Raw genomic sequence first — 24,525 nt, 5'->3', positions numbered from 1 at the left:
GAAGCCATAAACTGTCTTCATTTTCCGTCGTTCACAATACCAGCGACAGTCCAAAGCTATGTTTAAGCAATTTATTTCTATAAGAAACGTGAAGTACTGCATTGCGTAAGGTAGTTTAGAGTGGCGACCTACCCTCAAAATTAAGCTTTTTGTCATTGTATAGTAATTAAAAACGGAAAAAGTTTTTTATAACACAACTTCACAACAGATGGCGCCACGCACAATTTTATTTTTTACTTAATAATATAAAAGTTATGTTAATAAACACTCATAATAGCCGGGAAAGTTACGCAACTCTCGTTGCTAGACTTTATACAACTTTTTAATTTTTCAATCGGAGTTTCTGTAAGAACTCGTAAAAAATAGAATTACAATAATATACAGTACTTAACGTACGGTACATTATTGTAATTCTACTTTGCTTATTTCATGCTGTTAACTTTTTTTTTTATCGTGGAATTAATGAACATTTAATAGTAGTCGCCAAATGTCTCTATCGACATTATTTATTTATTTACAAAAATCATTAAAATTATTTGATACTTATACTTACGATTTAGGTAATTCTGATTTTTGAATCACTATAATTATTATACAAATGAATCATAAAAACAGAAAAATAGATGTTTTAAATACTATAGTATTATTAAATTCCAAATTACCTTTGTATGCATTTTAATAAAATACAAAGTGAAAGATCATGTGAATTTTTCCCAATTTTCGTTTTCAATATTAACGAGTGATTTAACGTTAAAACAATACTTAAATTATTTTAAGCTATTTATCATTTAAAAATAATTAATTTTCTATTTTTTATATAATATAAATAATTCTTGATTATTCTTACTATCTTTACTGTTACTTCATTAATATGTTTTGCATAAATTTAATAAAATATTTTATATAAAAAAATTAAATTTAAATTACAAAATATACTTATTTAAATAAGTAAATTAACTAAGTATATAAATTATAACAAAATATACTATATTTGATATTTTACTATTAATAAACTCGCCATTTAAGAAAAATTAAAATGCTAAATTATATAATTTGAATATATTATAAATCCATTTTTATTATCAGAATTTGATAAAATTTCACTTTTATAGTAAACATTTTTCTAATAAACATTTCGTTATTCACTCATTAAATACTTTTAAAATTTCAGCATGAAGAATTAAATATTACACCTTATTAATTAAATAAGAAAACACCCTGGAGATTAATTTTGAAGATTTGGAACTTTTATGGCAAGAATTTCAATATACTTTTTGGTTTATTTGTCTTTAAAAATAATTATTCCTTTGATAATGAACTCGCTGTGGTGAGTACCAGCTGTTACGAACTGGAATTCTACTGTTAGAAGATAACAACGAAGATTGTCGTACACTGGAATCAATCTGTAAAAACAAGCCAATTATTATTTATTAAAGTAAAAATAATGATATTATTTTAGCTACTTACTTCATGTGGTGTTCTTTTAATAGAAACTTTATGAGCTTTAACATTTAATATAGAAGAGAGAGAAATGGCTGATGTATCTGTTGCTACTGATAATGAAGGTGAAGGTCTCCAATTAATAACAAATTTTGCAATGTGTTGCTTAAATAATTTAGTTGTAAGCGTATACAGAACAGGATTTAATGCAGAATTTATAGGAAGTAAAAACACTGCAACCCAAGCATACAATTCTTCATTTATCTGTATACCTACAATTTGATTTAAAATTTTAATACTTATATATATATATATATGCTTATAATAATTTATTTATTAAAAATAATCTCACCTCCAACAGCTAAAAATTTAATGAATATCACAGGTACCCAACAAATCATGTCGGTGCCAACTATGAAAGCGAATCTCTTTGCAATTGTTCTCTCGTATTGTTGTTGTGACGATCTCACGCCCATGCTTGATCTTTGGATAGCAGCAAACATTCTCACATACGAGAATAAAATAAATAAAAATGCCAAAGTATTTATTCCGCAAAATACAAATAAAGAATACTCCCAAGCCGCAGCAAAAGGATCGTGTATATGCAAAGGTAAACAAACTCCATTATTACCATAAAATTCGTTGCCAAAATAACCTAAATCAAATATTGGTAAAATAGAAATGATAAAGGCTACAATCCAAATGATGCTACTACAAATGAATGAAAATTTTACCGTTCTTCTTTTAAGACTTAATGGGTATAATATGGACATGTAACGATCAATAGTAATTACAGTCAACATAAACACGGAAGCTTCACTACTTAAAGTGCTGAAAATTCCGCAAAAATTACATTTCCAACTATGTCTCCAATGTTTGTCGTGATTGACATAATCGCCTCTAAATGCCATATCATGACCCGCTATCATAAATAAATAAATTCCCATAAGAAAATCTGCTACTGCTAAATTCTTTATATATATGGAATGGACTTCATTCGTTTCCTTAACTAAATGTCTTCCGACAAGAACGAGCAAATTGCCTAAACATGCCAAAAATGCAACTATCCATACGCTTATTCTCAATATTAGACTATCCAGTAAGTGCGTTACACTACTTATTCCATCTCCTCTCGGCTCACAGACTCGAATGTGAAGGGCGTAAGAACACATTCTGAAATCTTGAAAATATCTGTCAAATGAAATTAAGAGATTTTAATTATAAAATATTTATATTAATCCTGCTTCATATAAAATTTTACTTTATGTTGTTAATAATGAAATTTATAAGTATACAATTAATAATTTTTTTTATAAATTTAATTTAATTATTTAAAAAAAATCAACAAATTTAATGTCACTACCTTTATATTAAAATAACGAAACTTGGAGAGATGAAGTATAAAGGCATGACAATAGTTGAGGAGGTTAGTGGTTAAATGACAATAGTTAAGGAGGAAGGAATGAAAAGAAAATAACGTAATGCCCTGTTTTTTTCTTTAACGGTACAAAACCTAATGATCCAAAGATAATTCAGTTGCTGATTTCATCTCTCTTAAATGATGTGGGACGACTTATCATAAAGATATTCATCTTAATGGCTTCGAAAGAGGAGCACTTTTTAAATTGAAGCTTTAAAAATGTTTATGACCAATAACTCTTCATAAAATTGAAAATATATATATATTGACTGTTTATAAACTTTAAAATTTAATAAAATATCCATAGAAATTTTTAAAACTTACAAAATTTATTTTAAAAATGTACACTGTTGTAAGGACAGTGCAGGATAAGAATTAAATTAATATACTCGTATTTGAAAATTATACTTTAATAATTCAGATGAGTAATTATTATTTAGGACATTTTACTTAAAATCCAACAAAGAATTTTTACATTACATTAATATATTTGAAATAAAATAACCTATTATAAAAATTTCGCAAAATTTAAGAATATAAATTCAAAATTATATACTGTACAAATAAAAAATTTGCTTAACGAAATATGAATTTGTTTTTTTTTGTTGGTACAAATATGTTCTACGTCTTTATAATGGAAGAATTTATAGTTAAATAGTAAAAATAGCCACCATCATTTACTGTAGTGTATCATTACGATGAGAATTTCCTGTAGCACTTATCTGGAATTCGAATATTCGAATACTTAATGAACTTAATTACAGTTCCTTACATCAGGGATTTAAGGTACTGTACCAACCTTTTTCTGTAATGAGCCAAGTGAGTTGTAAAAGACAAGTCCGAGGGCCAGACAAAAGATATAATCAAAGATTAAGATTGATCTATGTTCGTTGTTAAGCATGAGGGAAGTGAAATTTGCAATTGCTTTTTCGAAAGAATGTCATAAATATTAGGGATAAATTTTGTGGCACTCAATATTAACAAATCCTTTAGATATTTGCTGGATAGTGATGTTCGACATTTTAATTTTATATATTTTATGTTCGAAAAGGAAGAGATCTTGAGAAAATTTAACAAACTCCCTTCTTTAAATAGTACCATTATTTGCAGTATAATCTATTAATTTTACTTGATTTTTAAAAAATTCAGTATTAGTGATTATTACACATTTTTAAAATAAAGAACTAATTTATAAGTAATGATGTTCTTATTAAAAAAAATCAATTAAAATTGTTTTTTTAGTTATTTAGGCCTAACTTGAATATGCAAAATGTTACAAATATACTTTTTCGTGTTAAATGTTACTTAACGCAAATATTTTATACTTTAAGCAACATTTAAACTGAATTTATAAAGCTTTATATACTTCTCCATATTATAAGCATATTAATGTCATATTATCATGAACTAAAACTGATTGGGAGAGTCTGCATTTACAAGTCAAAGTCTTTGTGAAAATATAATAAAGCAGGGAATTTAAGAGTTTTTACATTTTTGCAGTATATTTAAAGCATGTAAACACATCTAAATAAATACAGCATGTGGTTTAATATTACCATAGCATGTACTCAAAGTGAAAGAACTGATGAATACTGGCTGAAAAGGCGCTATCTGTACTTATAGCGCTATATTAGAGGTATTAAATAGTATTTGAGCTATTTTTATCAAGGGAATATTCGATATATCGAATATTCAAATACGTTCTAGTATTCGAGTATTCGCAGATAATATTCGCCCATCTCTACTTTACAGAGAAGTCAATGATTTTTTCACTTTTCTGATTTTCCTGCATATATTAGTATAAACAGTATCAAATGCTAGCCATTAGATAGAAGAGCAGCTTAGGATCCATTTGAATTTATTGTTAGGAAATCTTCACTGTAACTTCTATCGATATTAATAATGACAGAAAATCATAAAATCTCTTTAATTACGGTATTTAAAGTATTCTATTTAGCAATCCAAATGCAACAAAATACGATGTGGTGACATTTCAGAACATGCAGAAGATATTTCCATACCAAACTTACCACTTTTGGTGATTAACACAAAGTAAAACACAAGTACCTTTCAACGTTCTAAATACGGTAGAAAAATCCGGTGATTAAGACCTTTTTACCTCTACTATTTGTATGGCATTTAATTTTTACACTAGTTTAATGTAATAGCCTATATGTTGACTTAAACACAGAGCTATAATATAGAACAACTATCCGTATATTTTCGAAATTAAGGTGAGCATTTTGATACCATGATGAAATCGGGAGGAGTGGAACGAGGGATGGTTATAAAAGAAGAAAAAGTAACACCAAAAATATCCTAAAAACAGTTTATTTCTTTAAAATTGTTTGAAGAATGTTACGAATTCGAACGAAGTTACGTATAATTATAAAAAAACAAAATTAATTAATAAAGTACTGTTTCCGCTAAGTATCGTTTCGTTTAGTTTACGAGCTTTTTCTCAGGATTTATGTAAACAACAAAGATAAAAATTGGTATATAATAAATTTTAATAATTTAACACTCTTTTCAATTGCTTTATAAAGTTTCATTGCATTGCATAGTAATATACTGTTCTGTGTTAATTCAAAAAGTTGGTTTTCATACTTTATCATATAGTTTTATAAAATGTTTAGAAGTAAAGTGTGTTTCAAATTTGGCAGCCTTCAAAGATAGTATCGCATTGCATGTGAGAAGAATCGCATGGAAACGATTACAATCGGATATTAAACACACTGTTCCTTCAGGTTTTACATCTTCAAAATGGAGACCACATTGAGCAGTATCCTCCTCATCGCTAAGATTTTTGTATCGCTTTAGTGTCTTGTATAAATAAAATGTATGCTGCTTTCAACACTAAGAAGTGGCAAAGTGGTGAGTTTTTGTACAATTTTTTTTTTTAAATGAAAATGTCTTTCGCATATTCTGTTACCACAACAGATTTAGTTGCATTTGGCTTGCTAAATATCTCTCTAGACAACATTGATTTTGAAGAATTTAATTATGATTATCCGGTATAAAGTGATTCAAAACATGTTAACACGAATGTAAAAGTTTTTCCTTTCTTTATAGTTGATTTAGATGGGTACAAGATTTTTTTTTTGGAGCAAAGAAAAGAATTTGCTGCATAGCTCGTTTAGTCATCCACAAAGATTTACAGAATAAACATTTTTCTATTTTACTTCTGTTAGTGCTAAAGCCCATAAATCGGGTAAAGCTAGAATCATCCGGCTAATGCCATCTTTATCCAAGTTTTTTTTTTTGTTTAAAGCAAGTAACAATCTATTAATTTTAAATTTTATCCGTATAAAACGTACTTTATCCATGTCACAGGCGGATAAAGCTGACATTATCCGAAAAAACGAACGGATAAAACTAGAACAAAACTCGAAATTCGGGCTTTATCTGGTTAAAAAGCCAAGAAAAGCCGAAATTTAAGAATAAACGAGATTATGTATACTTGTCGATGATCAAGATTACCAATTTAATAATAATATACGATATAAGACATCACATTTTTTGCAGTTTTTAACTAAAATTTGTTTGTAGCAAATAAAATTTTCTCTTATAAAAAGTTTTATTTGAAAATTTTTAAATAAAAATATATACTTACATGTGTGTCAATGAAGTTAATGGAATAAACGTATCAGAATGAAGATCCTTTAGTTTATTTTTCTTTAAATTCCTAAAAGGAATTAGATATTTTTATGTATTTTTATTCTTTATACGAAAATATTACGTACTGTACGTATCAAACCTTGATTTAGCGCTATTACTTCTTCGTTTCTGAAATTGGTCTAAATTGGTACTAAATCGAGTGTGGTGCTAAACTGGAATACTTCAAACAATAAAATCACTTGGCGATTCACGAGTGTAGCGTTATTTAGAAGGGCGCTAAATCGAGGTTTGAGTATAATCTATAACTTTTTTGTGTTTTCGAATCAACAATTTCAATTAATTTATTACTTATTTTAACATAAAAGAATATTACTACCAGAATATAACTAATTAACAACTAAACGTACACTTAAAAACAGCTTTATTTTCCATTAATTAAGGTAAAATATTAATTAAGAATATCATTTTAATACGATGTTAATACTAATTCTATTTATATCATAATTAATTACGGAGAGTTATTATAAAAATTGGTTTTAAATATTAATAAAAAATTTTTAATAAACTTTTACAACAAAATTAATAATTTTATAAATTACTAAAATATTATTCAACTGAATAAATTAATTTTTTTTTTACCCAGTGAAGTACTTTCACTGAAAAAATATGCAATTATAGCCAGTATTGCATTCTGTAACTTTATTTAATAGCAATAATTTTAATATTTCTAAAGTTATTATAATTACGTTTGATTAGTAACCGATCTATGTTTTAAGAACAATTGCATTTGTTACTAGTGACAGCAATGAATTTACTTGTACACTATACAACTGCACGATCCAAAACTCAGTTAATTCGGTTAACTACCGATCCTTTTTTTATACCTAATAACGAATATTTATATATATATATACTCAAGGCTTCTTTAGCAAATTATAAAACTGCTGTTTTATTATTATTAAATTGAAAAAATTATATTTATCAATAGATAAAAGTTTTAATTGACTTACAATGTTTGCAGATTGATGAGTTGACTGAAAGTATTCCGTTTTATACTTATCAAATTATTGCTTTCCAAATCTCTAAAAATATAAAATAAAAATTTAAGTACTTTAGCTTAATATATATATATGTATATTCTACATCATTTTTTAAAAATCATTTTTCAAAAATCATTCTAACTCATAGTTTAACCTATTTTAACAAATTTAATTCTCCATGTTTAAAAAAATAATAATAAAATTGGTAACAATAGCTATATATAAATTTTAGATAAACAACCTAAAGCAATATTTTTTATGTACATTTTCTTTTAGAAATATATTATAAAAATAAACATTTTTTAATTAAGTTAACTAATTTAATAAGATTATTTTAAAAATTTCAATGACAGCGGGGTTAAATCACTTTTATATAAAAATATAAAATAATTGACTTTTGTTATTTAATATTTATGCTATTATAAATATATATCTTGAATTTAAAGTTCACCACTAATTAATTAAAGTATAAAAAAAATTTAAATTATAGAATATTTTCTTAAAAATTTCCTAAAGAAAAAGAAAAAAACCTGAAACTGTTTTTAGTGTTTTTTATGATTTAATTTAAAGAAAAAATATATGTTCTTCATTGTTTACGTAATTTTAATGTAAAATAATAATTCAATTTATAAAAAAGCTTTATACGAAAATATTCTTTTCGCTGTTTAGTTTTTATCCATTTTATATACTAAAATTTAATAATATCTTATATCTTAAATAATAATATCAACTTATAACAAAATTATCAAACAGCTAGTTATTATATAATAAAATTTTAAAAGCTTTTTCAATAAGTAGGAAATTTATTAATAGATATTGTTAAAGAATAAATATATTTCGTGTATACGGTTATAGGAAGGAGCAGTAAGACAATTTGATTGGTTCTTTTATCTTTTAAAAATAAAATAAAATAATAAGGAAGTCGTATAAAATAAAGATTTGCTTTTAAAAAATGGTAAAGAATGCTTTTAATTAATTGTGTTTATTGACTTTACTCTTATATATTTTTATGGCTTTCAGAGAAGAGTGAGGAGTAACATTTGCCACTGTTCTACTTATATTCGACTTGTATTTGTATTGAAGGAAAATATTTTGTATTTTTTAGAATTAAGAATTTATAAATTGATTTAAGTGCACTAAATTTCCGAAAGTAATGAAACTATAAGAGTAATTTTATTACATTTATTTCTTCTTAATGTTAATAATAATTTTATTATGAATACAAACTTTTCAAAATATATATAAATTTATTTAAGAAAAAAGTTTGTACGTTCATTTATTTAAATATATTGGTGCTTAAACTGGTCGAAACGACTTGAGTTTGTAAATTACCTTCACATAACTGACATAAATTACCTTCATGTGTATCGTATCGTCGGAATGTGAAGCTAATTTACGTACGTGTAACACAGTGTTGAAAAGAATAGACCTTTCCCTATTCTTTTATTGAAGATTATTTATATCAGATTGCATCCTCCATTTACCAAAAGGACGTTTTATTTACTTGTGGATCATTTTAAATAACAAATTTTTGGATTTTAATAAAGTTAATTTAAAAGAAAATAACATATTCGATAAAAATTTTTAAATTAAAATGAGTTTATTTTTAATTACTATATAACAGTTTTAAACAGCTCTTATATATATATATATAACTATTATAAAAACATGTTTATGTCAATTAAGATAAAACAATTTATATTTTAATTACTTACAAATTAATTAATGATGAAATATTTCCAAAACTATCTTCATCTAACTGAGATAATTCATTCCAACTTAAAGATCTTCATAAAAAAACAAAAACACTAAAAATTCATAAATGTCTATATGCCATTTAAAATGATGTAAATTTATATAAAATTTAAAATAACTAAATTAAATTTAATTTTAATCAATAATAAGAAATTTAAATTCAGTAATCTTCACTAAATTACGATAAAACATTCGCTGTTTAAGATCAGTTAAAGTCGCTAATTGATGTGAAATTCTAATAAATAATAATAATAATAATAATTAAATAACATATCTTAAAGTTAAGACATAAAATAATAAATAAGTTATTCTACACAGGCAACAGAGATAAATTACTCACAATGCTTTAAGAGAATGAAGACCATAGAAAATTTCCTCTTTAATATATTTTATTCGATTTCTTCTCAGAGATCTAATTTACAGAAGTTCATATATTAATTATTGTTTTTAAATTAGTAATAAATTTGTAATAAGTTTCCTTAACTCACAATAATTTTAACTTTGATAAATATTTAAAAATTCCTTGCTCGAACTCTTCAAGTTGATTACCATCTAATAATCTAAAATACAATATTTTAATTTATGGTGAATATTAAAGTAATGGGAATATTTGTAATTTTATTTTATAAAAAATGATTTAGAAACTTACAAACTTTCCAACGATTTTAGAGGCTTGAATGTTTCCGAATTTAGAGATTTAAGTTCACAATTACGAAAATCCCTTCAATACAGAAAATGTTATTTAAAAATCGAATAAGTTGTCATTAATGTTTAAATTCTGTATTCAAATTATCTAAAATGTCCTAAAAGTCAATTAATCGTGTGTTTTACGAGAATTACTGAAAGTTTTTGCAAAATTTGTGGTTAAGAAAGTATTTAAATAAGTTTCCATAATGATTAACTGACTTTTCGGACATCCTGAATACATTTATTAATATTTACACAGATTCTTAATATACTTGTACTTGCTATAGTGAATGATTTAGCTCAGTCCTTTGAGTTTTATATTGAGAGTCTATTGTATACAGCGCAATTGCAGTAAATACTTTGTATAAAAAATTATGTAGACCCTAGACACTGTGCCTAAAGTACCTAATAGATGAGAGAGCACTGCTGTTTAGGCCATCTAAGTCTTTGTCAATTATGAACAATGTGATGAACGTTGAACGAACACATTTTTCAAATTGCTTATTTGTTAATTTCCTCAGAACAATGTGAGAACGGATAAGATGCAGTCATCACAAAGAATGGGATGTACAGTACTGTAACGTAGTTCATTAATTTTTACAATGTACTCGTAAGTAGATAGAGCAACAGAATATAGTTAACTATAAAGGAACTAAACGAGTACAAAATAAATATAAATTATATACAATATACTTTTTTATCTAACAAAGCAGCATTTTTCTGTTTGAATTGTCAAATGGGAAAGATTAAGCCTTTAAAATCTAAGATGAGCACAGCTTTGGCTTACGGTAAGTGTCAAAATCCAACCAAAAAACGCAGGAGACTATTTTAAACAACTGGAAAATGTTGCAAAGCACATTTAGTCAGAAAACTTTATATTTATATGCATGCTTATATGTTTACGTATACAATTATATTTATCTGAACAGCGTAATTATTTTATTAATAATAGTAACATACAAAGAACATATACATTGGAAGGATTTTGATGCAGACAAAAATCTGTATGATATTTGTGGAAAAAGTACAGTTCAATAATCAGTACAGCCTCTTTTGGCCTTTAAAACCTTCATAATGCGATCAAACATAGAATTACAGTAGAGAACCGAAAATCGGAATCAATTGGGGACTGGGGTTGTTCAGATTAGGGATTTGTTCCGATTACGATCTACGTACGAAAAAATATATTAACCTGTCCGATGTTCAAATTTTTCTCCGTTGCGTGTCGCTTCGTGTTGAATTTTTCTCCGTTGCGTGTCGCTTCGTGTTGAATTTTCGTCGATTTTAAGCCTAACGAAAATTTTTATAATAATAATCGAGGCTATCGTATCGTTAAAAATTATTTCTGCATTTTGTACAAACAAAATAAATATATTGAAGAATATAAAAACATGAAAATTATACTTTAGAAGTAAATTTAGTATCAAAAACGTTCGATTCAGCACGACACAGTCCGACTGAAAATCGTGCCGATTACCAGGGTGCCGATTTACGACTCTCTACTGTAATAATATTCCTGTAATCGTGCAATGTTATTTTTTCCATTCATCCCGTACACGTTCCCATAATTTGTGTATACTTTCAGGCGAAGCTGCCTAGTCAGACAAGCGACGTGTTTAAAAAAGGGACCAGATGTGTACAGTCGGATTGAGATCAGGCAATTGAGACGACCACTCAAGCAGGCTAATATTTTGATCCTGAAGCCATGTATGTTCTAGATCATTATCTTGCTGATAAATAAAAGAGCTCCTATCAATATGGTAATAATCAACAAATTGTAACAAATAATTGTCAAATATCTCAGTGTAAATAACGCTATCCAGTTTATTAGGTGTAGAACATAACATTCCAAGCCCAAAATAGGTAATAAAGCCCTAGACCATAAGACTGCCACCACCAAATTTCAATGTTATTTGTACTTTTCGCTCAGTTATAGACTTCATCGATGTAGTCCATATCCATTTTCCCCCCATTTGAACCAACTCTATCAATTTTGGATTCATCTGACCAATCTTCTAATGTCCAATCTTTATATCGTTTGACAAAATTAAGACGTTTCTGTTTATGTAATTAGGTAAGTTTAGACGTCTTGGGCTTTCAAATTGTTACGTTTTAGGCATTTTCGGATAATTGAAGTACTCGCTTCTATTCCTGTTTCAATTCCCTCTTGTGATGATGTGTCGCAACGTCCATTCGTTATTAAACGTTTCTGTTTTGGCGTAACTACTATTAAGCGCGGTTAAGAGCCCACGATATAAGAGAACCCAGACTAGACTCTGGGTACTGTTCTACAGAGCAGTATACTTTGCTTAAGGGATTCAAATTTTTAGTTAAGACACTAGATACGTGTACAATTACATATTCCAATAGTTTGGTGTTTTGTGTTCTAATCCATCGAAATACAGGCCGCATGTCGAACAAGTGTTAACCCGCCTACTGACACGTGTAAGAAAATATTCGAACACTCTCGTGTTTTCAATTACAGCCGTTACTTTCGCCTGTAATTGCAAGCATCAAAGTTCAATTGCTCATTCAGTTCATTTACTGGTGCTCTTATTGATCGAAGCAAAAATACTGAAATGGGTTCTATTGGCAAGTTTGAATTTATGAGTTCGAAAGTCACATAGTTTGGTGATAACAATACCTTTTGCAATGTAAAATCATAATTTAGTAATTTACAGATGCTGAAGTGTTTTCTATTTAACATTTATGGTTTAGTCCGTTTAGAAATTTTTATTGGCGCTTTACGAGGATCGGGCTATTTAGAGTTATATCGAGTTTTGACTGTACATGAAAGATATATAAAAGAATAAAACGAAACACTTACAATTCTCTAAGATTTCTTAATCCTATAAATGATCCATTATCCAAATATTGTATTTTGTTGAATGAAATCACTCTAAAATAAATACAGATTAATCAGAGAAGTTGCTAAATATTTTTAGTATTTCATATTTATATAAAAAAAAATTACTTACAATAATTTAATGTAATTATTCCTTAGAAAAGTAAAATCAGCAATTGATGACAACTTGTTTCCAATTAAATATCTAGAAAAATTACGATATTTCATAAATATACAATAAAATATTTTAAAAGCTTATATATTAAAAAATTTCTGTAATAAATTTTTAAATTTATTGCAGGAGGAAATTAATTTTTTTTTTTATTTCTTTACATAAATAATTAGAGCAATAAGAATGAATTATATTGCATATTTTATGATAGAGGATGTAGTTTATCAAATTTAAGATTAATTTATTGATGCTCCTATTGGTCAATAATGCAACAGAACAATATGACAACTTGATCTGAAATATGGTTTTAATGTCGCAAGTCATTTACTGAACCGTATTGTAATGGGTCAAGGCTGCAAATTCTTCATTTAAAAATGTCATATATAGAACTTATTACGGCAAAGCGATATTTATTGATAAATATTTCAAATTCTACAAAGCTCCGGAGGAAGGTAATATATTTGAATGCGTTTTAAAATTGTAAATTTCTCCGAAGTTAAATTGGCGAGACATTCTTATATAATTTATAGGCTAAAATTATAGCATCAGAAAAGTAATTAAGTAATTTATAAATTTGTAGTTATGAATATTATTTATAAAATCGTATACCATATTAAATTATCTTTTCGATTATGTCATTATTATTTTAAGTTTTAATTTAAACACACGATTTACTATATTTAGTGAAATTTTCGAAGGCCAAAGCACATTATATATATATATATTTATAGATAATAATATTAAATAATGTCAGATATAATTTAAAAAACGAATGCAGTGGAAAAGGTAGGAAATTTGGTGGAAAATATATCACTATAAGTCTGAAATATTGTAGATTTCTGATTGGCATAATCCTTCAGATTTGCAATGACATATTTTTCCCGCTAAATTTTTTTAGAGTATTTTTTTTAATAAAAAAAATCTAGATTTCTCTAGTAACTTTTTCTTTCTTTTTTTTTTTAACAAAGCAGTAATTTTAATATTCTGAAACCCACAGTAAATTGAAAACTAACTACTTAAAATTTCTGCTGAACAATACAGTTCAGAATATATTTATTAAAGAATTAAGGCGAATCCTGTAGAAGAGGTACAATTTAAATTGATAATTACAAAGAAATGCGGAACAGTTTTAAAAATATAATACATTTTTAATGAAATATACGTGAACAATATAGTTTCAAAGTTGAATATCGCTTTGGAACATTAGTATTAGTATTATGAGTATAACAACATGCTATTAGTATATTAGCACAATCCTAATTGTTTTTAAGAAGACAAGTTATATATCTCTTTTGTGAATGAAATACATGTTTTTATATTTTACAGGATAAATAATATAACAATATTAGAAATGACGAAAACGAATTAAACTGTTATAAAGTTATCAAGGCCAGGAAAAGTAAACTCCTTGATTATATACAGTATTAAGACACGATTCATTGCAGAAACTACTACTGGAAAGAAAAATAGAGAGTAAAGGAACATGAGAAAGACGAAGGATCAAATGGTTTGCTAATGCTGCATTAGAATGATAGACTAATCTCTTTTTTCTGTTTGCGACTGGATAAAAATAGAAGTTCTTAGGATGAAACAGTAGACACTCTCCTGTTTGATTGTTTAAGTTTTTGCGTAAACTACGAGGATCAAGAATCAATTCATCCATTCAAAATGTTTCTAATAAATCTTCAATATCTGTTTTCATTTTTAAATTGATGTTACAGCACACTGTATGAGCTCAAATCATTTTGAGGTAGTGCTGTAGAATGACAGTAGTAACCGATAAGTCTGAATTACATTATCTTTACTGAATTAATATTTGTACTATAATTTTAAATTTATTTTATATATAATAGAGCACCAAAATTTAAGGAACATGCTAAACAAATATAATTTATTAATCGTTAAATGGTTTTCGCCTGAAAGGTTATTAAAAGTTATGATAATGGATATAGAATTTTAAAAATTTAAATCAACACTCTCTTTGTAATACAAAGTTTCTTACTATAAGACAACAGAAATATAATAAAATTATCAATATAAAAAAATACTTTAAAGATTATAAAGTTTTTCTGTGAAATATTTGTTATATTTATAAATAATTTTCTAATTAAATATATACATATATTGTTTTATTTGAAAATCAGGATGCATAATATAGCCTATATAACCTGATACTCAAATAAAACTAAAAATTAATCTCTCTTTTAAAAATTAAAAAAAAAAGAAATATAAAATAAATTATTTGAAGATAAAATTAAATTAGACAATGACCTTGAAAAATATCAAAAATACTTAAAAATAATTAAATATTAATCTTCAATAAGAAGTATTATTACTGTGTTTTATTTTTCACGTTAAACAAAAATTTTTTTTTAGTATTTACTTATTTTATTTAAGAAAATTTAAATTACAAGTTAAATTTATAAGTATATAAATTCAATTAATAAATTTAATATTTCGCAAGCTTATAATTTAATAAAAATAACAGATTTTTAGTAGATTTAGTAAAATTATTTACGAGTTACATACGTAAATATTACAATAATTTAAAAATTTCTATTACTATTAAAAATAAATAGAATAAGTAAAACAATTCTATTGATTTAACATGTAAGGAATATTAGAAATTATAAAAATTCTATATAAATTTTATTTTTATACGAATAAAATAAAATTTCCAGCTTACAACTCTCTTAAATTAGGCATATTTCTGAAAGCATCAGGAAATATTTTCATTAATTTTGCGGAGTTAAAAATTCTGTAAAACAATAAAAATTCATTTAATATATAATTTATGAAGAAGTTTAGTAATAACTCATATATATTTCTGTCTTTCTGTTTTTTAAAATTATTTTATGAATCCATTCTTATATCTGATCTAATATTTTACGTCTTAACAGTTTTATAAATTCTTATTATATGAGTATATAATCAAGATTTACAATTATAGATACTATTTTTATTTAAAAAATAATAATTTAATAAAATATTATAGACTTATAATTAGTCAGGTATTAAGTTTTTTAAAGTAGTGTAAATAAATATAAACTTGGAATAGCTTTTCAATTTTCTTATACAATTAAAATGTATTATATTACTTCTTAATTTGAAAAGATTAAATTAGATTTATATATGTAGTTTACAGTATATTGTAGATTAATAAAATAGAATATCAACATAATATAAAAATTATACATCATTTATAGATGATGTTAGTTCTTCATCATCCTGATTTTACGGATCAGGCAGAAACTACTTGTATCATCCTCAAAAGCATCTTTCCATCTTCTCAATCTTTCTCTGGATATTTTTCCAATTTATTGCTAACTGATTGCTGTTTTTGCTAGCTTTCCTGGTAACTTATCTCCATTTTAACCTTTTCATTTCTTTTTAGGTGTACGGTAAACCCCACACAATGCATTCTCTAAAGCTGATTCGTATAATGTGTTCTATAGAGGTTCACTGTATTTATTAGTTTTACATCAATAGCACTAAGACTAAAATTACTGATACTAATATTTACTTTTTATAATAATCAAATATGCTTACAGAATTTTTATTTTCGTCAAGACTGGAAAATTGCTTGATCGAATTTGATGTATTTTGTTTCCAGAAAAGTCTCTAGAAAAAAAAATATTTTATTGAAAATTAATAAATCGTTAATTCTATTAAATGTATGCTTTAAAACGTTACATTTACAATTAATATTGTATTCAGGTAAGATTATCGGATTTATTCGTGATGTCGAAAAGAAAGACTTATTTTCCGGTTAGCCAGACGGATAGTAGATCTAAGGGGTTCCACCCTGACCCCTTGGAAGAAACGAGGATTTTGGAGCTTCTTCAGGGAGAATTGGATATCAAGGACGGGATATCGTTATTAATTCAATTAAATTTAAAACAGAACTCGAAATTGGAAGGAATGATTAACAAAATTGATAGAATTTATTTTTGGGTGAAAAATTTGGACGAAGCCATTGTGAATTTGGAATCGAGAATCGAGGTCCTAGAGAAAAAAATTTACTCATGATACTGGCAAGATTTTATCGGTCGATGGAATAGACTTAGAGAAAAAATTGGCTGAATTTACATTAAGTCAGGAGCGGTTTGAGTGTTTTTTAAAACGTAATAATTTGATAATTTCTGGATTACCTGAATTGGAAAATGAAAATTTGCCGGTTAAGGAAGTAGCGTTGGAGGTTTTCGTGATAAATTAAATGTCGATCAGGTCAGCTTGGACCGGTGTTATAGATTAGGGCAGCATCAGATGAATAGAATTAGATTGATTTACTGTAGTTTTTTTTGGACTATGGTGATAAATGTAAGATTAGAAGAATGACATTCAAATTAAAGGGTTCTAGGATATTTCTAATGGATGACCTTCCTCCGCTAACCAGGGAGATAAGGAAAATAACTAATAATTTTGCTAAAGAAAAAGAGGATGGGAGCTGTAATTACTTATTTAAATAATCGAAATGCGGTTAAAGTTGACGATAAAATTTACAAATATAACATTGTCTCCAAGACAATGGAAGAGCTAACCTCAACTTGACTGGGAACAGGTATTAATGTACAGTACAGTACTTTCATGGAATTGCGAAGGGGTTGTTAATAAACCTAACTCTTTTTGGGATTATTTGTGTACTTTTGACATTGTTTTCTTAATGGAGACCTGGTGGGATGAAAGGACTATTTTGTCTGATGTTGACAGTTTGGATAATTTTATGGTTATTCAGGAAGTAGGGTATCGTGAGACTGATAGAAGGCGTTTCATTGGTGGTTGGATGTTATTGATAGCAAACTCGTTGAAATTGAATATACTTGAAAAAGATAGGCATTGGGTTGTTGTGCAAGTGACAATAGCGTATCTGGTGACGTCCTTTTGTTTTGTGTATATAAGACCGGCTATATGGAATACTATTTGGATGGAGGTGGTTAGGTTGGCTGGTTATTATGATTTGGATTGTCTGATCGGGGATTTTAACGCTCGTACAGGTCTGGAGCCACAGGAATGGATTTTTTATAGTAATGAAGAGTTTGATTGGATTTGGACGTCAAGAGTATCGCAGGACACACTGATAAATAATCGTGGTAGATTGGTGTTGGAATTTTGTGAAACCGCGGGATATTTAATTTTGAATGGTAGAGGTGCAGCGGACTCTAAAGATTATTATACTTATGTAGGAGAAATAGGTTGCTCTGTTATTGACCTAGCTTTGGTCAAGTCGACTCGATTGGTTGATGTATCTAATTTTTCTGTATTGGATAAAGTCTATAGTAATCATTTTCCGATTAGAGTGACTTTGGATTGTAAATTCAAAAAGAAAACTAGAGAAGTGTGGAATAGGTCTAGAGACAGTAGAGTGAGAATTTTTTGGAGGGAAGGAAGTAAAGAGGTGATGAATCATAAATATAGTGATTTATTGTCTGCAATTCGGAGTTAGTCGGTATTAACGTTTGAGATTTTGGACGATTTAATAAAATCATCTTTTTCTGATTGGTGTCAAAGGTCGGTTGGAACGTGTATTTCGTGGTTTGATGTCGATTGTAGATTAAGTATTGCGAGGAGAAACCAGGCGTTGAAAAGAATGAGGCGAGCCAAGATTGGAAATAGTACGGCTGTCTGTAATTTCATCAAGGAGCGGAATATCACTCGCAATTTATGTAGAACTAAGAAAAAGCTTTTTTTTTTTTTTTTTTGAAAAGGATGAATAGAAATTTGGCGTCTGGAGATTTGTTAATTTCTTTATAGGTAGGAAACGTAGTGAACTTCCGGATCTTGATTGGGTAACGTATTTTGCTCGGAAATTTTGTTCTAGGCAGTATTTACCAGATATCGCTGTATATAATTGGTGTGTGAACTGGCAGGACGAGTTGTTGGATACCGAGATAACGGAACAGGAAGTCAAAAAGGTTTTAGTTTTCATGAAAAATGGGACTGCTTCAGGTATAGATAGTATACCGGTGGAGCTGTATAAGAATCATCCAGAGTTGGTTGGATATTTGGCAGGTTTGTTCAATAATGTCTATCAATCAGGAATAATTCCATTGGATTGACGTATATGTAAGATCATGCCTATATTTAAGAAGGGGCGTAGAGATTTTCCGGAAAATTATACACCAATTTCATTATTACCGACTATTTCTAAAGTGTTTTGTAAAATCTTAGGTAAGCGATTGGTAATGTGGCTGAATAAGTTTGAAGTTCTTTCGGACTTCCAGGTTGGTTTCCGGTCGGGTTTTTCAACATTGGATAATATTTTTGTTTTATATGCTTTAATACAGAAGTCTTTAAGGAAGAAACGAGGCAAACTTTACGTCTTTTTTGTGGATTTGACTGCGGCATTTGATTCCTTGGATAGAGACATTTTGAGGAGACAGCTAGTGAAGATTGGGTTGAGTTATAAATTTGTAAATTTTTTGATTCAGTCATATACTAATACACAGGCATGTGTGTCCGGTAAAGAGGGTATTTCTGATCTTTTTTTACGTTAAAGGGTGTGAAACAGGGTTGTGTTTTGAGCCCATTATTGTTTAATCTATATTTATTTCCACTGGTAAGTAAATTGAATGCTTCTGATTTCGTGGGTATTGATCTTTTGGGAACTGAGGTGAAAATTTTGACATATGCTGATGATTTGGTGGTTATGGCAGACTCGCCCTTGGGCCTACAGAGATTGATAGATTTTTTGGAAATTGCATTGCAGGAGTTAAATCTTTTTGTGAATATTAATAAATCCAAAATTATGGTTTTTCGAAACGGAGGAAAACATTCTAAAAGGGAAAATTGGTTTTTACAAGAGTGTAAAATAGAAGTGGTTGATGAGTATAAATATTTGGGTGTATTCTTCCAGTCTAACGGACGTTTTTCTAAACATTTAAAGTATATTCATAATAAAGTGAATACAGGAATAGATAAGATTATTAAGGTATGTGTTTCTGGCAGATTGGTACGGTGGAAAGATAAGTTAAAATTGTTTGAGGCTTTTATACAGTCAGTAGTGTTATATGGGTCCGAGGTGTGGGGTTTTGATTGAAAAGACAGAGATGATAATCTACAAATTAATTTTATTAAGCGTCTATATTCCTTAAAAAGATGTTCCCATCGTATATTATATATTTGGAGTTTCAAAGGTTCCCCTTTATTTTAATATAATAAAAAGTAATTTAAGATGGGTATACAAACAGACTGCTAGTAAGCTTACCGAGTCGGCTAAATTATTATTAATTTTGTTAAGAATAGCGTGGGGAGATCGTATTACGTGCAGAAGTTCGGTTATCGAATAGTTACGACAATGGTCAATGAAACTATTACCTCTGATATTTTAATGCGGCTTGCGATCTATTATGCAAACGAATTCAAAGATAAAGCGGCCAACTAGTATAATAAGTGGTATCGGAATGTTTTTAATGATTGGGGGTCTCTGACTTATTTAAATATGGAAAGACCATTTTGTGTGATACAAGCAGTGCTACATGTTCGATGTAATACATTTAGACGAATGAGTTCTCCGTGTATCGAGTATTGTGAGTTCTGTGGTTCTTGCGTCAATTTTGATGCTTATCATGTGGTAGCTGAATGTGAAGTTTTAACTGCAGATAGACAAAAGTGCTTTGGAGAAGATTACTTGTCAATTCAATCATATAGGCAACTGTTGCAAGACCATAACAAATATTACTGTATTTACAGGTTTATTACTAAGATAAACGATCAACAGGATTGATTTGATTAGAATAAGCTATTTTTTATTCTTTCTTTTTTCAGAAGTTTGTCCATCAGGTGGTGTGATTACAGTATTTAAGAGGACATCTGGGTGTTGGCTAGTTGGCAGCGTTTATGGTCGGCGCTTTTGGGCGGTTATTAATTAACACTTTAATATTTTTTGGGTATTTGTTTAATTCACTTTGTTTTATTATTAGTTTTGTTTTATATGCGTCGACCAATCGCTGCCACTTTCTATTTTTTGTGTGTTTATTGGTTATTTGTCATTTTGTTTTTTGGGGTAACATTTATTGACTTTAGTAAGGATGTGATGTGAATAATTTTGTACATTTTTTTGTTTATAGATTGATTGATTATTGTTTCTTGTGGAAGATACTGTAATTTTGTTCTTATATTATTATGTGTGATTGTAATATTTTTTTGTTTGGTTCATTTTTTACACGTACATACAGGGCTTTCCTTGTACTATCAAAATAAATAAATAAATAAATAAATATTAATGCAGTGTTCTCCCTAGACTGTTGATTGTTATGTAAAAATGATGAAAGCTGTTTGATTACTATCGATATATAACTTATGGAAAGATGAGCAAAATAGAAATAAAAAAAAACCATCATGTACAAAAAGTAAAGGATATTATGTAACTGGAAATATGTTAAGTCTTCGACTTACAAGCATCCTTTATTACGATGGCCAGACAGACTTGTGTAATAAAAAATCAAATATATAAAATATTTTCGAATCCAAACAATCGAGTGCACTGATGAATGGCACAGTACATTGTTAAATATTAAATATAATACTGTAATGGACAGTAAACACAAACTTACAATGTATATAACAATAACTGGTAGTTAATTGAAATAATATAAGCTTATCTAGGCCAACGATATATTTTATTTTAATTAAGTACTGTTTAAAATAGTAGTTAATTAAAATAAGAAATAAATTTGCTGTCTCATCAACTCATATTGTCAATATTTTTTGGGTTGATACTTATTTCAGTCAGGAATGTAAATTTGTAAATATGAGAATGATGTAGAAAAGAGGGTATACTTATTGTATCTTCATATAACATGTGTCTGTTGTTAAACATCGTAAAGTTTACATTCAGAAAGTTGTTAAGGTGGGAAAATTGGCAAGATTGCAAAATCTCCGTGATTATATGCCATTATTTATCATTGCCATTATTTTTATCATTTATGTATTCTAATTTAATTACAGTAGAGCATCGATTATCCGACCCCGATTAACCGACTTATCGGTTAACCGACCGCGTTCTAGTTGGCAAATTCAAATGTCCGCTAGTGATGTGGCGCTACAATATTTCGTTATGTCTTGGCTACTTTAATATTATTTTTGTTAAATTTTTGCATGTTTTAGCTGGCAGCACTGGCTGTTCATGAAAGGGAGGCTAGTATTTAAACCAGGCCTAATACACTATACTAATAATGTATTTTTTCATACTTTTCGGTTATCCGACTTTTCAGTTATCGACCAACCCCAGTCCCCGATTAAGTCGGAAAATCGATGCTCTACTGTATTTGATTTCCTTATTGTATTGTTTTTCATCGCATCGTGGATAAAACCTACGATACTGATAAAAAAAATAATTTAAAATAAAATAAATGTTGGATCTCAAGAACTTTTTCCGAAGACTTGAGACAAAATATTTTGAAATTTTCCCCATAAACCCGTGAGTTAGAAACTCTACTACAACACTATTTTCAGCCTTAAGAGATCCCTCTGAAATGGACTGTTCAAATTCAAGAAATGTTCTCTACTTCTGGTTTACGCAAAGAAACAAATAAAAAGACTCAATTACTTCGATAAAAAAACCATCAGTGGGCGAATAGATAAAACCACTGAACACTAAATAAGGACAGATTTTCCCACAGAAAGTTCTCTGGAGAGGCATTTTCTCCTTGATAAGTATGTTGTGTTGCCTTATTCCATCACTCCACTCCGATAAAGAAGTAAAAATATTATCTTCCTATTTTAAAGAGCAATTAGAACTCGAATCAAACAAACAGAACAATATGATATATTTTCAAATTTAATGATTCGAATATAATTCTTGATTTGACAATCTACAGAGTAATTTTGGTTAATGTTACCTATGGTTCCAAAATGGCGGTTCGTCTCTGATTCCAGTAAATAGAAGAAGGGGAACAGTGGGGACGCATGTTCTAACCTAACCTAACCTATTCTGATAAATTGCCATAATTATTACCAACAAAATTATTAGAATAGGTTAGGTTAGGTTAGAACGTGCGTCCCCACTGTTTCCCTTCTTCTATTTGCTGGAATCAGAGACGAGCCGCCATTTTGGAACCATAGGTAACATTAACCATAATGTTGTATGTTTAATACAAAAATATTATTGGATTTATTTCACCCTATTCATAATTTATTCTTACTTTCTATCATTGGAATCTAGAAAGGAGTCGACAAGAAAATATTAAGAATACTTATCGTAGACTATACATATTATTATTATCATTTCACTACTTTTTCAAAAGGAATGTTTTTGTTTCTTCCGATAAAAGAGACAAATTTAGATTCATAATTTAATCCATTCAAGAATATAATTTATACTTAACCCCGCTTAACCTCAAGACATTCCAATATTCTTAATAAAGAATTTTGAAATTCCAGTATTAAAAATCGGAATTTCGGAAATATCTAAATTGATAAATCATGATATTGATTTGTCGGAATTTTTAATACTGAGATTTTGATCATTTCTCATACGCTTATTTATAAAAAGTTTAGTTTAATTGATAAAAAAAAATAGCAAATAATAAAAATTTGCTATTTAAATTCAACACTACTTCACACTGTTTATTCATACTAAATATTTTCACGTTGTACTTTTAAATAATACCTAAATAATACGCAATTTCTTTGTTTTACCAAGTAATTATCTAATTTTATTGTTTTTATAATAATAATTTATTTAGAAAGTTTAAATACAAGAGTTTGTTTCGTAAAACACTTCTGAAAAAATAGTGTATAACAACATCGAAAATCAATTAATCATTAAATTAAACGTCACATTACTATAGTCCGTGCAGCGAAAGAGTACACAAGTCAGCCTGAACTGGGAGGGTCTATGTCAGGCGAAAGAGATGAAAGGAGACATGTGACAGTTTAGACAGGAATCTGATCCCTTTCAGCTTTGAGTGTTTTACATTTCTAATACGTTTTTATTCTAGTTTTTTTTTTATCAAAGAATTGTATTGTTTTATTTTTTTACAACTTTTATTATTTACACGTTAATAACGTGCCTCTTTCCACTCCTTTTATATGACATAGACCTAGCTCAGACCAACTCTTGTCTATTCTTTCGCTGCGCGAAAAAATCTTGAAACGTTGAAAAATGTAAAAAAAAAAAAAAAAAAATTGGTTTTTCTTCTGTATGTATGTCTTTTGTCGATATTTTCTGAAATTTTATAAACATTTGTGTATCGGGGAAATCGATACTACTAAACTTTGACAGTTAAAGGTCCAGAAGATGGGGAGATAGAGGAGGTCACGTGTTTTTTCTCCAAAAAATTAATGTAGACATTTCTTATATACTGTAGAGTATATAAGAACTCTACATTGTTAAGCCATACTACATCACACAATTGAGTATCTCGTAAAAATTGCTTTAAATGGAGCAGGGGTTTTTCAGGGCGAGTCCGGGAGGATATTATCACCAGAGATTGAAAAATACCTTCTCATATAAAACAGATTTTGTAAAAACACAAAGGATTAGTGTTTCTAAGTATACAGTGGATGATCGGTTAACGAACAAATCGGATAACGAACACTTTTCGCG

The 24,525-nt window shown here is 28.0% G+C and overlaps 1 protein-coding gene across 1 annotated transcript in view; it reads right to left on the bottom strand.

Moving 5' to 3' along the window:
• Positions 1-1,289: 1,289 nt before the first annotated feature.
• LOC136975033 (relaxin receptor 2-like) overlaps positions 1,290-24,525 on the bottom strand; it is a 67,724-nt gene continuing 44,488 nt past the window's right edge. Inside the window, exons 5-17 of the mRNA XM_067270024.1 lie at positions 16,527-16,598; positions 15,664-15,735; positions 12,939-13,010; positions 12,788-12,859; positions 9,923-9,994; positions 9,762-9,833; positions 9,614-9,685; positions 9,234-9,305; positions 7,489-7,560; positions 6,474-6,545; positions 1,793-2,631; positions 1,468-1,712; positions 1,290-1,403 (exon numbers count right to left, since the gene is read on the bottom strand). Coding sequence (XP_067126125.1) covers positions 1,290-1,403; positions 1,468-1,712; positions 1,793-2,631; positions 6,474-6,545; positions 7,489-7,560; positions 9,234-9,305; positions 9,614-9,685; positions 9,762-9,833; positions 9,923-9,994; positions 12,788-12,859; positions 12,939-13,010; positions 15,664-15,735; positions 16,527-16,598 — 1,918 coding nt within the window. The remainder of the gene's footprint in view (positions 1,404-1,467; positions 1,713-1,792; positions 2,632-6,473; positions 6,546-7,488; positions 7,561-9,233; positions 9,306-9,613; positions 9,686-9,761; positions 9,834-9,922; positions 9,995-12,787; positions 12,860-12,938; positions 13,011-15,663; positions 15,736-16,526; positions 16,599-24,525) is intronic.

Source organism: Centruroides vittatus, unplaced genomic scaffold (genome assembly GCF_030686945.1).
Source record: "Centruroides vittatus isolate TY-2023 unplaced genomic scaffold, ASM3068694v2 contig_361, whole genome shotgun sequence".
Lineage (NCBI taxonomy): Eukaryota > Metazoa > Arthropoda > Arachnida > Scorpiones > Buthidae > Centruroides > Centruroides vittatus.
The sequence above is the reverse complement of the archived record's forward strand: the minus strand, read 5'-3'. Positions and strand labels throughout refer to the sequence as shown.